The 15,629-nt window shown below is 41.2% G+C and overlaps 1 protein-coding gene across 2 annotated transcripts; it reads right to left on the bottom strand.

Moving 5' to 3' along the window:
- Positions 1–992: 992 nt before the first annotated feature.
- Positions 993–15,316, bottom strand: LOC134806767 (uncharacterized). Of its 2 annotated transcripts, XM_063780095.1 has the most exons (9): positions 14,993–15,316; positions 13,703–14,728; positions 11,219–11,986; positions 9,897–10,054; positions 5,877–6,014; positions 3,646–3,892; positions 2,156–2,427; positions 1,745–1,927; positions 994–1,113 (listed from the first exon to the last, which is right to left on the bottom strand). In XM_063780095.1, exons 2-9 carry the CDS (start codon positions 14,562–14,564, stop codon positions 1,027–1,029), a joined length of 2,715 nt encoding a protein of 904 aa, XP_063636165.1. In that variant the 5' UTR covers positions 14,565–14,728; positions 14,993–15,316; the 3' UTR covers positions 994–1,026. The 2 variants fall into 2 exon arrangements, with proteins under 2 accessions (XP_063636164.1, XP_063636165.1); XM_063780094.1 differs by having other exon boundaries at positions 993–1,113; positions 11,219–14,728.
- Between the last annotated feature and the right edge of the window lie 313 nt (positions 15,317–15,629).

The raw sequence follows: 15,629 nt of genomic DNA on the forward strand, positions 1-15,629 counted from the left end.
TGAGGTCGGGGTAGGTCGATATTATGGAACGGCACACCGCGTCCACACCGTTAATCCATGATGTGGTCACATACCTCCTCAACTACTAAACGGAGAACTTTGAGACGAGGTCACCACACATAAGCGCTCCTATACTAATGTAGTATGGGGGTGTGACCGCTTATTTCAGCTGCGCCCCCAATTATGACAAGTACTTACATATGTAAATTAATAATATTTACAAAAATTAGAAATTAGGGGTGTATCTAGGCTGTTATAGTATAAAATGGTGTCAAATACAATTCAGTTGTGCTGCTCGAATCGTAGCATTTACAAGTAAAATTGCACCTATCTGTGGTGACCGCGTGCTCTTTGTAAACGCCTCATAAGGCGGTGTCTTTGTAGTCTGTGAGTGATGGTGATCTAAGAGTGTCGGTGTCACCATCAGTGGAGAGGTGACGGTGGGCAGGTCTGAGGCGGCAGTGGCTACACCGTGCGAGGCGGCAGTGGCACGTGCGGCTACACCGTGCGAGGCGGCAGTGGCACGTGCGGCTACACCGTGTGAGGCTGCAGTGGCACGTGCGGCTACACCGTGCGAGGCGGCAGTGGCACGTGCGGCTACACCGTGTGAGGCTGCAGTGGCACGTGCGGCTACACCGTGCGAGGCGGCAGTGGCACGTGCGGCTACACCGTGCGAGGCGGCAGTGGCACGTGCGGCTACACCGTGTGAGGCTGCAGTGGCACGTGCGGCTACACCGTGCGAGGCGGCAGTGGCACGTGCGGCTACACCGTGTGAGGCTGCAGTGGCACGTGCGGCTACACCGTGTGAGGCTGCAGTGGCACGTGCGGCTACACCGTGTGAGGCTGCAATGGCACGTGCGGCTCCACCGTGTGAGGCTGCAGTGGCACGTGCGGCTACACCGTGTGAGGCTGCAGTGGCACGTGCGGCTACACCGTGTGAGGCTGCAGTGGCACGTGCGGCTACACCGTGTGAGGCTGCAGTGGCACGTGCGGCTACACCGTGCGAGGCTGCAGTGGCACGTGCGGCTACACCATGTGGCGCGCCAGCGCGTGGCGCAGCTTGCGCTCCCACGACTCCGCCTCGGCCCAAGAGTGCCGCACGTCTCGGAACAGCTGCAACACGAACATATCATTACTAGCTAACAATTATTCATTGTAACAGAGGCCAAGTCTAACAAATAATCATGCACCCTAGTTTGACACAAACAGATGGCGCTGTTTTTGTGGTCACTGAATTGTCAAACGTCAACTTTCGATAACCAAAGTTACCGCATATTGTACCGTACGGCGCCATCTGCATCACCTGCCAAATTCGAGGCTCGAATTTGTCTAGACTTTACACAATTTACATATCTCACATTACACAATCAATGGATTTCCCTTCGGTTTCGGCTAAAAATCCGGTTTCGGACGTACACTAATAATTAAAAAATAAAATATTATGGGACATTATTACACGAATTGACTAAGCCCCACAATAAACTCAATAAGGCTTGTGTTGTGGGTACTTAAATATGAAGAAAATACCCATGACTCGGAAACAAATTTCCGTGCTCATCATAATAATGCCTTTACCGGGATTTAAACCCGGGTCCGGCGGCTACATAGGCAGGGTCACTACCGACTAAGCCGGATCGTCAAAACACATATAGGTAGTCATTACATGTTCTGTGTCATTTTCTGCTAAAAGGTACCTTACCGTGTCTACAGAATGTACAGATAATATTGGAAGATGAGTGAATACCTGCGACAGCCAGACCTCGTCGGCCAGCAGCTCGTTGAGTATGAGGGTGGTGTCCTTGCTGGGGTTCTGCATCCGCTTCTCGGCCACGCGCTTGCTGCACTCCGCGTACATCAGGTACTTCTGGTGCGATATCCGCGAGTACAGCTGCACGCGGCCGCAACACGTCGCGCACACGAGGAACTCCTAAAATATATAAGGTTCGAGTAGCGATTTACAGAAATATACCTCCGTTTCGAATCTCTTCTAGCTAACCTTCGAGTAGACGAGAAGAAAATTCAAGCCAAACTTACGGAACGTAAGCATTCGGCGAGGGACGCTACGGACCGGGACCGTTCAGCGACAGGGGCGACCGGTTCCACGAGTCGTTCGGACGGGACAAACATAAATAGTGAGCGGGAGAGTCGCACGCACCTTCTCGTAGGCGAGGCGCGCGTCGGGCTGCACGGGCTCCAGCGTGGCGGGGTTGTAGGGCTGCCCGTACAGCAGCAGGCGCGCCGCCGCCGGGCGCGCGCACGCGCGGCACGCGCCCGCGCCCGCCGCCACGCTGAGCCCGGGCCACGTGCCCGCCGCCGAGTCCAGCGCGCGCCCGCCCCCGCCCCCGACCCCGACCCCGCTGGACACGCGCGACCGCATCGTCTCCGTCACCTCGTCCACCGTCTTCACGTTCGACAGGAAGTACTCGTCTGAAAGTGTAAGCGAGACCGTGTTATTGTGTTCCTTGTCGTTATTTTTTCTTGTCACGAATAAACGCTCTATTCTATTCCATATACTACTTTAACCTGTATTGGCTTATAAGTACTTTACCCTGTAAAGTGTAAAATATAGGAGATGATATCGAAATAGTATTTCAATCATTATTCTTACACAAATTGACTAAATCCCATGGTAAGCTCAAGAAAGCTTGTGTTGTAGGTACTCAGAAAACAATATATGTACTATAATACATAGAAAACATCCATGACTCAGGAAAAAATATCAATGCTCATCACATAAATAAATGCCCTTGCCGAGATTCGAAGGACTATTGCAACGGCTTCTTAGGCAGGGTCACTACCCGTACCCACTAAACCAGACCTTTGACTAAATATAGGTAGGTTTAAAAATATGCGTAGGTTCATTTGAAAACACATACACGTAAACACAGACATTCGGTACCTACTACATATTATTATACGTATTCATAAGATGACTGCTAAACAATTGTCTTATGATCCTATCCTCCTAAAGCCCAATGTGCATCACAAATGTACACGACAAGCTGTTTCAATCTAAATCGAACCTTTCAAAAACTACATTAAGTAACATTTATTTTTCACCTCAGCAGCTCGAACAAGGGTACTTTGCTTCTTAAAAACAGTGAGCAAAATGCGATTTTGCTCACTGAGTCATTTTGTCTCACTCAGTGAGCAAAATGCGATTTTGCTCACTGAGTGAGACAAAATGACATTCAAGTTACCTTTGTAGTCAAATGTCATTTCAACATGCGGGGTCTAATACAAGTTCGATATACTTGGGTTCTATTATCTCTGTCCCTCTAGGTATGTTCTCACTGCTTAGGGTGAAAAAATTTGTGTACTACACGAGATCAAAGTTATTTACATCTCGTGCGCTTTTGAATCCCTTACTACGCTCAAGATTCTAAATTAGATTCACTCGCTACGCTCGTGAATCTATTATAGAATCTTTCGCTTGCACGGGACTCAAAATAAGCACTCGAAGAAATATCAAACTTTGATCTCTTGTTGTACAAATAACTATTGTTTCATTATTTTCCGAAACAAACGAAGGTCACCTCAATCCACTATGCAAGGTCTAAATTTAAATTAGGGAAACTTTGTATTATGGTGGTTCTTACTAGGCTATAGACAGTAAGTAAAAAAAATAATCTATAAAACTCTTACCTTGTTCTTGAAAGATTTCCGTCAAAAAATTAGGATCTAGGGCGTGAGATATTAAGGTTTGTATATAGACTTCGAAGTTTTCCTGGTACATTTGAGTTTCCAGCATCCTTTTTTCGATGAAATTGCAGTCGTCGAATTGAAGTTCGCTTCTTACTAACTCTACTATTGTTTCCAAATGTGATTGAGACCTAACTTTAACGGACACTTGAGTGTATAACTTTTTATTTTCGGGGTTCCACGCTGCATACTGTAAAATGAGGAATAAATTTACAGGCCAATTCGAAAGTACACCGACATCAAAATGACATACAAATGATGTAATTTAGCTATCATACCTATAGTAAATAATGTATCATGTCACTTTACGGTGAACAAAAACCGTAAGAAAAGAAAACATGCATACATCCGCGAGGAAATTCAAAGGTGCATGAGAAGAGTCCTGTAGTATAGTTCGTTTTGTTTAGCATTAGAAATAAGGTAAACAATCTTGATGTGTCTTTTAATTGAAAAACACATTTTAAAAATAAGTTACGGCAAATATGTAACAAATATGAATCTAATACGATCATTTATATCCTTCTGCTTTCATAAGTAATAGTTATAGATTTTTAAGAAGCGTTTTTCAATTAAAAGACATGTCAAGATCGCTTACCTTCTTTCAAGTTCTTTCTAATGCTAAAAAAAACGAACTATAGCAGTGGGACGTAGGTACCTATATAGGCTGAATTATTCTTAATTAAGGTATGTATAAGGCTGCGGTCCGCAACCTGCGGCCCGCGGGCCGCATGCGGCTCGCGAAACTGTCACTTGCGGCCCGAGAGGCGCCTTGGCTATTTTGTATGTAATAGTGACAAACAACAATGTCTCATAAAGTCATAAATATTAACAAAGTACGGCCCGCGTCACCTCCGTTAACTACTATGTGGCCCTTGGTTACTAAAAGGTTGCCGACCGTTGGTGTAAGGTATAGTCGTTTGTTTTGGAGCTGGCCCCAAATGTCTAATCATTTGTCAATTATAAGTCCCGCAAAAGGATCGGTCATAGGCGTATAATTCTAATTGGCACCTGAGCCCGGGCTAGTCCAACACTCAAGCAATTATTTTTGGCTTATTATTAACCGAGCAACTAAAACATTAAACAGGAACTTTCATTGGGCATATAATAATATAATTTGGCTGTGCATTAATATTTTAGCGCCAAAAAAAATATTTTAGCCTGAAATATAAGCATCATATTATTAAAAAAACTGGCAGCAAAATCTAGCCACCTAAAAAAATTATAGGGAACTTAAAGTGATGAGTTGGCGTCTAAAATAATAAATTGGCAACTAATATTGTAAAGCGATCGTAAAATTAAGTTGTCATCTAGTTGTTCACACCTAAGTAATCAACTAATCATAACTGAGCATTATCGATTCAGCTAGGTAGTATTTTAACACGAAAGCAGTTAAATTTAATGAATATTGGTCACTTTTTACCCAAAACACCTCAAATTAATTTACCAATACGCAATGGTCAGTATACTTATAGTCGAAATTTCTAATCATAAAACGCCTAATGGCTGTTATACCATTAGATCTTTAAACTTTTAATTACTAATTTCAATAGTTACCACCGTGTTCTGCTAGAGTCAACAGATAGGTGCGACGACGAGCGAAGCGAGGAGGAGCGTGTTAGGTTGACCGTGTAATGACCAAACAAAATATTTAAAAAGAACTTCATTTTTTAATTAAAAGATAGCCGTTTTCTCTTTAAAATGTGCTTCATAAATGGTCTCCAATATATTAATTCAGTTGCCAAATAAATACTTGGTACCTGCCTAAAAATAATCAAAAGCTGTAACGGCATTAAAATACAACTCATTTTGATATATTTTAAGGCTCCGTTTTTGTTGCCAAACTATTAAATTTAGTAGCCATTTCTATTTTTTTAAACTACCCAAATTCGATTAATCAGTTGACCGGTTAAATACGTGCCATTATTTTTCCATTTCTTCATTTTGAATCTTATTGCAATTTCCATAGAAATTGTAATTTAATAAACGATTAACGTGAGCGAAGCTTTTTTTATGCAGGTAAGTAGTACGTCAGGTGTTACTTATATTATAATAGACAATGAATTAGCCATAAGGGCCCGCTTGAAAACGACTATAAGCAAATGCACAATTTGGTAGAGTAGAGATATGAATATACCCATCTACACAAATTATGTAGGTATTTAAATAATACTTACTGTAGAAATATTCCGATATAAAACTTTACCATTCTCCTCAAATGGCTCGTATTTTTGTAACAACGTCTTGCCGTCAACTCTCCAGATAGACGGCCACATTTCGTTCAACTCACTCTTTATTGCCACAAACTCTCCAGACTAGAAAAAATAACAATATTAGTAAATTGTGTCACAGGGGAGCAAAATAACATATTTAGTAAAGTATTCAAGTGTTAACGCCCATGCAAGGTGGGAATAATTTAGCTACCACGTGACAGGTACTGCTTTTCACAATCCACATCACCTATGAGTAGAGGGCGGAGTATCGGTGGCAAATTTCACACAAAAGGTATGGAGTCGTTTTTATAATTATTATTTTAGGCTTGAATAATAAAATTATTCATTTACCTAATGTACTTAGTATGGTACCTACTCGTAAATTGGAAGTAAGTACTTAACATTTATTTTCATAAATCGATTTCAGGAACACCTAAATGTTATGTCGTAAATGTTTTGGGTTATTTTTCAATTTCTTTTAACAAAGTCACCATTCATCGATATAATATTTTTTACCATATGCAACCTTCCTTTTCAAAAAGTTACTAATTTACAAATTTATGAGGGCTATGAGGAAATTATTATGTATCAAAATATTTTGTTTGAGAAAAACACTATACACCTCAGCGGAAACGGGCATTTTCTGGCTCGGTCCTTCAGCTATATTATAGGGTGTAATCGTTAAGTGTAGCCAGGCGATAATTCCGGAAATGTAACATATCAGAAAATTTCAAATTGATATCGAAAGTGCGTTACCCAATGAGTAAAATTACATTAATAACTTTTTTTAAATAAAAGCTGAAATATTTCAAACATTAACTTCAAACCCTCCCACTCCCATACATTTAGTACGACGACTCACCCCTCAAAGAACGTCGGTGTCGTAAAAAATAAAACTGCTTGAGATTCATTATTTGCGATAATAAACTGTAATAAAATAACAAAACTACCGTAATCTAAAAAATTTTTTTTAATTACACCGCAAATTATAAGAAAAGTTAGTTAATAAAAACATTTAAGAGGGCCCGTCAATGTATCGCACAAGAAGGGCGTCACTTCGAGCACATACTGTAAACAAAAAATGTACTTGCTTAACCCCTTACCACATACGAAGCCATATATGGCGGATATGATATTTAACTCTATTGACAGCTATTAAAGTTCAAATTTCCACAAATATTTTTTATTACATGCAGTAAGGGGTTAAAAAATAAATGTTACATTTGTTATTTCATAAACGGTAGTTTTAACATTTTATTACAGTAACAGCAAATAATTAATCCCAACCAGTTTTATCTCTTACGACACCGACGTTCTTTGAGTGGTGAGTTGTCACACTAAATGTATAGGATATTTCTGCTTTTATTTAAAAAAAGTTATTAATGTAATTTTACTCATTGGGTAACGCACTTTCGATATAAATTGAAGTTTTCTGATATCTGTTATATTTACGGAGTTATCGCCTGGCTACACTTAAAGATTACACCTGTATATTGAACTATTTTAGTTCCACGTAAAAAAAATTAGGTACGTCGACGACGTATTTGAAAACTTTACCTAAAAGTATTAGCAACATTTTCATAACAAGTAGGTATCTAAAGAACAAATTGTTAATTGGTATGGTATCAGATTTGTTATAATTGTAGTAGTTTTTAATAAAAACATGACAAACGGCAAACCGGGATACAAAAATGGGGGTTATTCCCACTAGTTACCACCAAGATGTCACCAGGGGTAACATCTGAATTTTTTTCTCCCACCTGTCCCCTGTGGTCAGGGCCGTCTTAAACTATGCTGGGGCCCTTGGGCACATAAGAATTTGAGGCCCTTTTGGAAAGTAAAGAAAGCGAATCAAACTAACATTTTTCTACTATGATCTTCTATTTTTTATAGGTACATACATACATACATCACTGGCTCAGTGACCCAAAGAGGATCTTGGCCTCTGACACAAGAGAGCGCCACTCTGCCCTATTCTGCGCCACTTCACGCCAGTTGGGTATTCCGAGGGCGGACAGGTCTTTTTGGGCTTCGTCACTCCAGCGGTATCTGGGACGCCCCGACGGACGTTTTCCGCCCGGGTGCCCCACTTACGCTCCTCTCACAGCACGATCCTCCCCCATCCTCTCCAGGTGACCGAGCCAGCGGAGTCGTGTGGCTTTGATCTCGCCAATTATATTGGGCATCGCAACAAGCTCCTCTAGCTCCCTATTTTTCCTTCGCCTCCAAGTCCCATCTTCCTCTCTGATAGGCCCCAGAATCTTCCGCCAGATTTTCCTCTCCGCCACTAAGAGCTTGCTCTCTTCTTTCTGAGTCAGCGTCCAAGCTTCACACCCATACATCAAAATTGGTCTAATTACAGTCTTGTAGACTCGAATCTTGGTCGGTCTACTGATCAGCTTGGACACTAAGACTCGATGGAGCGCTGCCGAGCATCTTAGGGCGTTTTGGATTCGGATATCTATCTCTTCCTCCCTTCGGTTGGTATCAGTTACTGTGCAACCAAGGTACCTAAAAAGATCCACACCTTTGTAGGTGGTTGGTATTTTTTATAGGTAATCAAATATAATGTTACTGTCTGTCCTTCGGGGCCCCCTGAGGATGGGGGCCCTGGGCACGGGCTCCGCGTGCCCTTATGGTAAAGACAGTACTGCCTGTGGTAACAACTGGAATTTATTTTTCAAAATTACTTTTCAAACATCTCAATAACAAAATGTTGGTGGTAACTACTGGGGAAAAAATCCCAATATTCTCCAGTGGTAATAATCCCAGTTACCACTGGGGACAACTTGGTGGTAACTAGTGGGAATAACTCAAAAATAGGAAGGGACATATTTTTGAAGTGAAAACTTCTTTAGCGGCGCTGGGCACTTTTTGAGGTGGGGAAAAAAATGATAAACTCGAGACAGCGTAACGCGATCAAGTGACCGTAAGGTTTAGATGGCCACTCATTTAGATGGCATTTAAATCAATAAAGAAAAACTCAATGACATTACATGAAAAAGGTTCTAATCTTGTACGGGTTGAAATACGAGGATCTCATAGTTACATTCTAACTTTATATCACTCAATTAAAATTCAATAAAGCTACATCTTGATGAAATCACTAATAAAAGTGAACTTAGAGTACTGGTGAATAAAACTCAAAATATCATGACCAAATATATTTAGATGCGAGGTCTGCAAGGTAACTTTACAATTTCTATTCGAATTTTAAACAATTAACGCTAGAATTTCGAATTTTAAACAAGCTCACTGACCAGCAATTTCGGAACTAAAGTTTTTCAATAGAAAGGAGGATGAGTCAATTATACATAGTGCTGCAGACATTTTGGACTAGTCATTGAGTTTTCACTTCTGTCGGCACCCCCGGAGTGCAACCCGTTGTTTTTTTTTTAATTTCATGTTTTCTACCGGATAGTACGTCATTTTTTTAGTTATTTAGGAGTAGGAGCCAGACTATCCTTTTGATAGCCACAGACGGCTACGGACGTCAGCTTCGCCAATGCAATAGGGACTTACGCAGGACTCCGTAAAGTTCAATTTCGCTTAAATAATGGCGGTTGCCTGGCGTCCGGGGCACGGCATATTCCTTCGCCGTCTGGCGTTCATAAATTCAAAAGGCTATACGACTCAACCCTTAAACCATTTGGCATTCCTTTCTAGTCATTTAATTTCGAACCGTATTTCATAATGTAGAGATGCATTTTTAGGGTTCCGTACCCAAAGGGTAAAACGGGACCCTATTACTAAGACTCCGCTGTCCGTCCGTCCGTCTGTCACCAGGCTGTATCTCACGAACCGTGATAGCTAGACAGTTGAAATTTTCACAAATGATGTATTTCTGTTGCCGCTATAACAACAAATACTAAAAACAGAATAAAATACTCGCACTTGTCCGGTTTTTTTGTTTTAAGTATGATGGCAAGTACCTATGTTGCCGCTATGGACTTAAGGGTTAAAAACAAAGTGAAACAATCGTACCTGATAAGGCATTTCCTCAATCTGGCTTGACCTAGAGTTGTCAATCTGTCCGGTGCTGATCTGCTGATGGGATTTAATGTGATGCAATTTCCTGTTGGCGTTGCTCTCAGTGTCCGTTGCCCCGTAACTCCCATAGCCCAAATTTGTGCCGTGTGCCACTAAAATATCAAGTTAAGTTTCATATTAGTCGAAATCAAATACTTTGTGAAAGCATTAAATAATATTTCCATAAATATCATTACCTTTTTATGGTGCATTAAACAAACTTCGAAATTTAATTTAATTTGACACGCAATAATGGAATATGCGGCAAAAATTAAAGTGCACGTTTCCAATTTGAGTTGCATTGTTGTAGGTATAAAAGTACTAAAGGAAGGAGGGTCAGGAGATGGATTGCCATAGATGAACAGTGTCATCTTAGTGGTAACATGTACATCGCGAGGCTAGTTCACAATCATGGCTTAGCAAAGTATTTATAAATGTATTGGTGGCTAAAGTTATCCTACTTTACAATAGTAATGTACATGTTATCCCTATTCGGCGAAGAGAGGGGTGCTACCAGGAATAATTAGACACTAAAATTATTTACACATCATAGTATTATACTCATGTTTATTTTATGTTTTCTTCTATTATACAAAAGTATTTACATAATAATTGAGAATTGTGCATAAACAAATAACAATTAAATAGAAATACAAAAACTTAGTTCAGGACATGGCCTTCTAATACATTATCTGAACTTATTTATAGCTGTCATCTATTATGCAATTCATTTCATTCTTATAATAAAATCACTTTCAGCTAACAGCAAAGAATATGCATACACTATTTGTAAGTACCAACTAAAGTCAAATACTTTAAAATACAATACATTGTTTATTATTATAATATATACAACAGACACCCACTGGTATTAATTCCATAAAAAAATATAATACGACGATTTTGGAATTATTAATGGTAGCACCCCTTCAGTAGCGAGTATGACAAGAGTCACAAATTCTACAATTTACAATAAAATGGCACTAATAATGTGTCATTAATAACAATTCGAGTGAAATCTTGTTACAGACTAACCCTAAAAATATCGAACTCTACTAAGATACACGCAATCACTTTATAGAAAATATTTACAATTTTAATACTCATAGATTTCATCTAATAAAAATTTATCGTACGTATCACAGTTAAAATGTAACAAGTTTTCACGACATCCCGCCATATCGGCAGTTAGCTTGCTCCTGTCATACAAGCTTCAGGGCTAGCTCTTCACCATCGCGCTCTACTTCTCAAGTGGAAATCTAATAAATTGAACGCACCTTCGTCGGGCTGGTGTTGGTAATAGTATTGCTGCTGCGGCGCGGCCTGCAGCGCGGCCACGGGCGGCGGGGCCGGGACTCGTGGCTTCTTAGGCGCGGCCGGCTGAGGCGCCACCACCGCCGACGGCGGCGGCTTGTTCATCGCTGCGCGCCCTTTCTTGCCCTTGTCGCTCAGGGGCGTGCTGGGCACGTTCAGCACCGGCTTGTTCAACCTTCTCGCCTCCTCCTCCGCGTCGTAGCTGCTCTCTTCGCTACCGTCATATTTACGCTTTCTGTCCTTATTTATATAATACCGAGGATCGTCTAATTCGATCCCTTTCGCTTGTGAGCCGAGGAGATTCGATGACGCGCCTTGTAACTGGTTGGCGCCCATCAGGCCCGCCGAGCTCATACTCGGCGCAGTCATTGCGGGGTTACTTAGGGACATTGCAGAATTTATTACGTTCGCTCCCATTGCGCCGTTCGAACTCTGAGCGGGATTTCCATCACATTTGACATGGTCATTATGAGGATAAGTTTTATTATTCGCATTATTAGTGGTAGTTCGCGACCAAGTAGACTTTCTGGCGCCTCTGCCGGCCGGCGGTGGAGAGGTGTCACGCTCTCCTTGTAAAAATTTCAAATAAGAAGCCATGAAACCAGATCCTGGGCCCGTGACTGGCACATTGAATTTTTTTTCCATTATTTTTGAAGTAGCGTCTTGTGAAGTGCTGTTTAGATTCTGCTGCTGAGAAGAGGGTGCTACCGAAGACGCATTTCCCCGTTGTTCTGCAAGGAAACCAAGTTCTTCTTCTATATTAGGCACTACCACCTTAGGCTGTTCCTCTTCACGAGTTTCGGGTGTTGAAAAAGATGACGAGGAAGCCGAAGGTGGAGTCTCACTAAATGATGACAACGGCGTTAACTCCACAGATGACTGGAAGTCGGGATGAGGACCTAAGTGGAAAGGAGGGAAATAGGTAAGTGCATGACCGTGCTGCATGGCAAGTGCTTGGTGTTGGTTAAAATTTGTGGCATGAAGACTTGCTTGGGAACCGAATGCAGAGGTACCGGGAAACATTTTGGGTGGAGGTGGTGGTAGATTCCATCTTTCAAAGTCAAAGTAGGTACCATTCTGTTGTTGACTACTGGTAGAGCTGTGAGCGGGGGGCGGAATCCTATTAGCAAGATAATCTGCCATTACCGCGGTTGAGATATCGTTCATATTATGCGAGACCGGTTTTTCAGTACTTTTTCTACGAGGTGTCACTTTTGTTGGAGCACTAACTGGTGTTTGACTCTTACTGGATTTGATCTCTTGTAATTGACAACTTTGCTGTAAACTTTGTAAATTTTTCACTATGCTCATGGGGTCGCCACGACAGCTAGATAAATCTTGTAATGCTACATTAGTGCCATCAAAATAAGTGTGCTGTTTTTCTGCTAAATTTAACGTCCTATGTGACGTAGATTGAGATACAGTTTCTTCATTATGAGTATTATTACTTTCAGATAATCCATTATTGCTATAATTATTACTGTTACTACTACTAGAATATTTTCTGGACGCCTGACGGTCGCCATCCCAACAGGTTTGTCCTGGCGTTGAACTTTGATTAGAAGTCCGTTCATAGCGATTCTCTGAATACGTTTTACTTTGCTCAATACCTAATGCCCTAGTAATAACTGAAGGATAAGCTACCTGACTGTTTTGAGATGAAGGCCTAGAAACTGACGCATCCATTGGGGAACGAGGCGCCGCACTATTGACCTTATTGTAATGATCCCCATGCTGTTGAGGCGAGTTAGTGGAGTTCATAGGACTATGATACATAGGATACGCCGGGCTAGATCCATGACCTAACGGAGAAGTTTGAGCAGGAGCTTGCAGAGGACTAGGTCTTCTGGGTGCAGCTCCACTACAATCTGGCCCATTTTGCGAACTACTACTGGAATATCCCGTATCTGTACTAGAACTACTCTTAGCTCGGACATGATAATCAGATTCAACATTATTTCCGCTTTGATAATGCCTAAAGCTTGAATTTTGAGTTGAGGAATATTGAGAACTACCAATTCTATTTGATTTTGAAGTAGTAGTACCACCACTACTACTACTATAATTGAGTCTGCCTGGAGCATCCATTATAGAGTAACTTATAGGAGAAGATTGGGGCTGAAGCTTATCACTAGATTCACAACTTTTCCTTTGTTCGCTACTTAACTCAGGGTATATTTTACTTTGTGCTTTAGTCTGTACTTGTGGCGCTTTAGTAGTGGGAGACACAAAACTGCTGGCACTACTGGATGACTGTCTTGGAGATTTTTCACTACTAGAATTCTTAGGCGATTGTGAGTTATAAACAGAAGAGGTTCTGGGAGTGGAGCTGGAAGAGGAACGGAAATCCTTACTAGGAGAGGATGAGGAGGATGTCACTGTTGGAGTTGACACAATACATGATTGTTGTGAATGAGTAGAACTTGCAGAACCTGAATAAGACTTACTTCCAGCATAGTCCTGCTGTGACGAGAGTTGTCCAGTCTTTGCACTGCTCGCACTATATGCGCTATCAGTCTGACTTCCAAATGTTGAAGGTGATTGAAAAAATGTTGATGAAGATGTTGATGAAGCTGGTTGCTTAGATGCAGTCGCCGGGGAACCTGACCTATTGCTTTGTTTACCAGCACTGGAAATCTGAGAGTTAAGATGGTTATTGAGGGTTTGGGCAGCAGCAAAATGTGCATTAAAATTATCATAAGTGGCAGACGCCTTTGTTGTGGCTGGACTTGGTGATGAGGGCACTACACTCTCATGGGGTAGTATTCCAAACGGGCTTGGTAGTTGGTTGTTCCCTTGCCAACTTAGTCCTCCAGCTCCACCTGGTGTAGATGACTGATCAAAGAAGGAAGCTGTCCCTTGTGCTGCTAGAGTCTGATGAGAATAGTTTTCTCTTAATGAGGAAAGTTCAGATTCAACTGAAGACTGCTTTGATGCAACTGCTGCCTGAGCTTGAGCAATCACTTGCCGGTGTTGAGCTTGAAGTGAAGAACTATAGTGTGCGGGTTTTGGGTTGGCATGATGAAATAGTGGTGAGAACACTGCATCATACCCTACAGCAGGGGGGGAGAGAAATCCTCCAGGGTTGAAGGGAGAAGCAGTCGAAGAACCTAGTTGCCCTGCCAAAGAGGCTGTTGTGTGCGCTGCTTGTAATAACAATTGGCTGGTCGTAGAGGGTACTGACTGGCCACTTAGGCCTGAACCACCACTTGTAAGGTGGTGATGAAAGTCCCCACTCGCAGCACCAGCCTGAACCCCTGCTAATCGATTGTACGAAGCATATGCTGACCATGGTCCTACTGGATCCATTACCACCTCCGTGATGTTATTTTAAGTGTCAATGTATGTAATATGTCAGTAGAAGTCCACACTTTCATCCATAGTTTGTAGCACACGTCAATGTATTCTTACAAACACTAATTTGCAGCACTTGATGTCATGATGTCAATTCAATCTTCACATAAACAAAACCCCTGGAAAGAAAAAAAATCATTTGTGCATTCAAACGATATTACAAAATAGGAAACTATCTAAACGACTTCTATTCGAATAAGTTGCTAAATCTTATTTCTTTTTAGACAATCATGGTAAATCGAAAAACCGAAATCATTAGCATCAAGTTGTGAAATAAAAATAATCTGCCGCTACGCCGCGGAAGCGTCAATATGTTCGAACAATAGAGAAGAGGTTTTACAAATGGGCATGAATGAGTGTGAATATGTGTTAAGGAAACATACCATCGCCTTAATTTTCTGCAAACATTTATCAATGTGCTTTCGGAGGACGCTCACACAACAGATAACATCATAAATATGGCCTCGAGTACTCGTTGCGACGGGTTTTGGTCTATTGTGTAGAATCACTTGGATTTTTCAATGCTTACAACTGTTCACTTTGCAAATTCCACTTTGTATCTATTCATTCTCCTTATGTATAACAATAACAACGTTTCAGATTACCAATTACTTTATTTACAACTAGAAATAAGACAACGTTTCGCCTTTCACATTAATCGCCGCCATTTTACTTGTGAACGAACGTCGAACAACCGCACAACAAGCTAGGCAGCGCCATCTACAATATAACCTCAAGATGTAACAAAAGTTTTTACTTGTTTTATTATTTATTCCATGAAATATTCATAGATCTGAAATCATTAATACACAAACAGGACTAATGTTTATTCACAGCTCAGCTTGCTAGTTTGTATAATTATTGATAACAATTGAAAGGGAAGTTTGAATTGCAAATCAATATTTTTAAATAACAATTATATTGGCGCCACTTCCGTTTGTTTCTGCGTTTAGATTTTGCATTTAGTAAAAAAAATAATCAATAGGTAGTCAGTTTATATGGGGCAATTTTAAAGCCATA

This window comes from Cydia splendana, chromosome 3, assembly GCF_910591565.1.
Source record: "Cydia splendana chromosome 3, ilCydSple1.2, whole genome shotgun sequence".
In the NCBI taxonomy this organism is placed as follows: Eukaryota; Metazoa; Arthropoda; class Insecta; order Lepidoptera; family Tortricidae; genus Cydia; species Cydia splendana.

Coding starts and splice junctions, on each gene's coding strand:
- LOC134806767 (XM_063780094.1), bottom strand. CDS start 14,564: ATGGATCCAGTAGGACCATGGTCAGCATATGCTTCGTACAATCGATTA. Junction 6,015..9,896: donor TTGAGGAAATGCCTTATCAG/GTACGATTGTTT, acceptor TATTTTTTCTAG/TCTGGAGAGTTTGTGGCAAT. Junction 2,428..3,645: donor GGAAATCTTTCAAGAACAAG/GTAAGAGTTTTA, acceptor TTACACTTTCAG/ACGAGTACTTCCTGTCGAAC.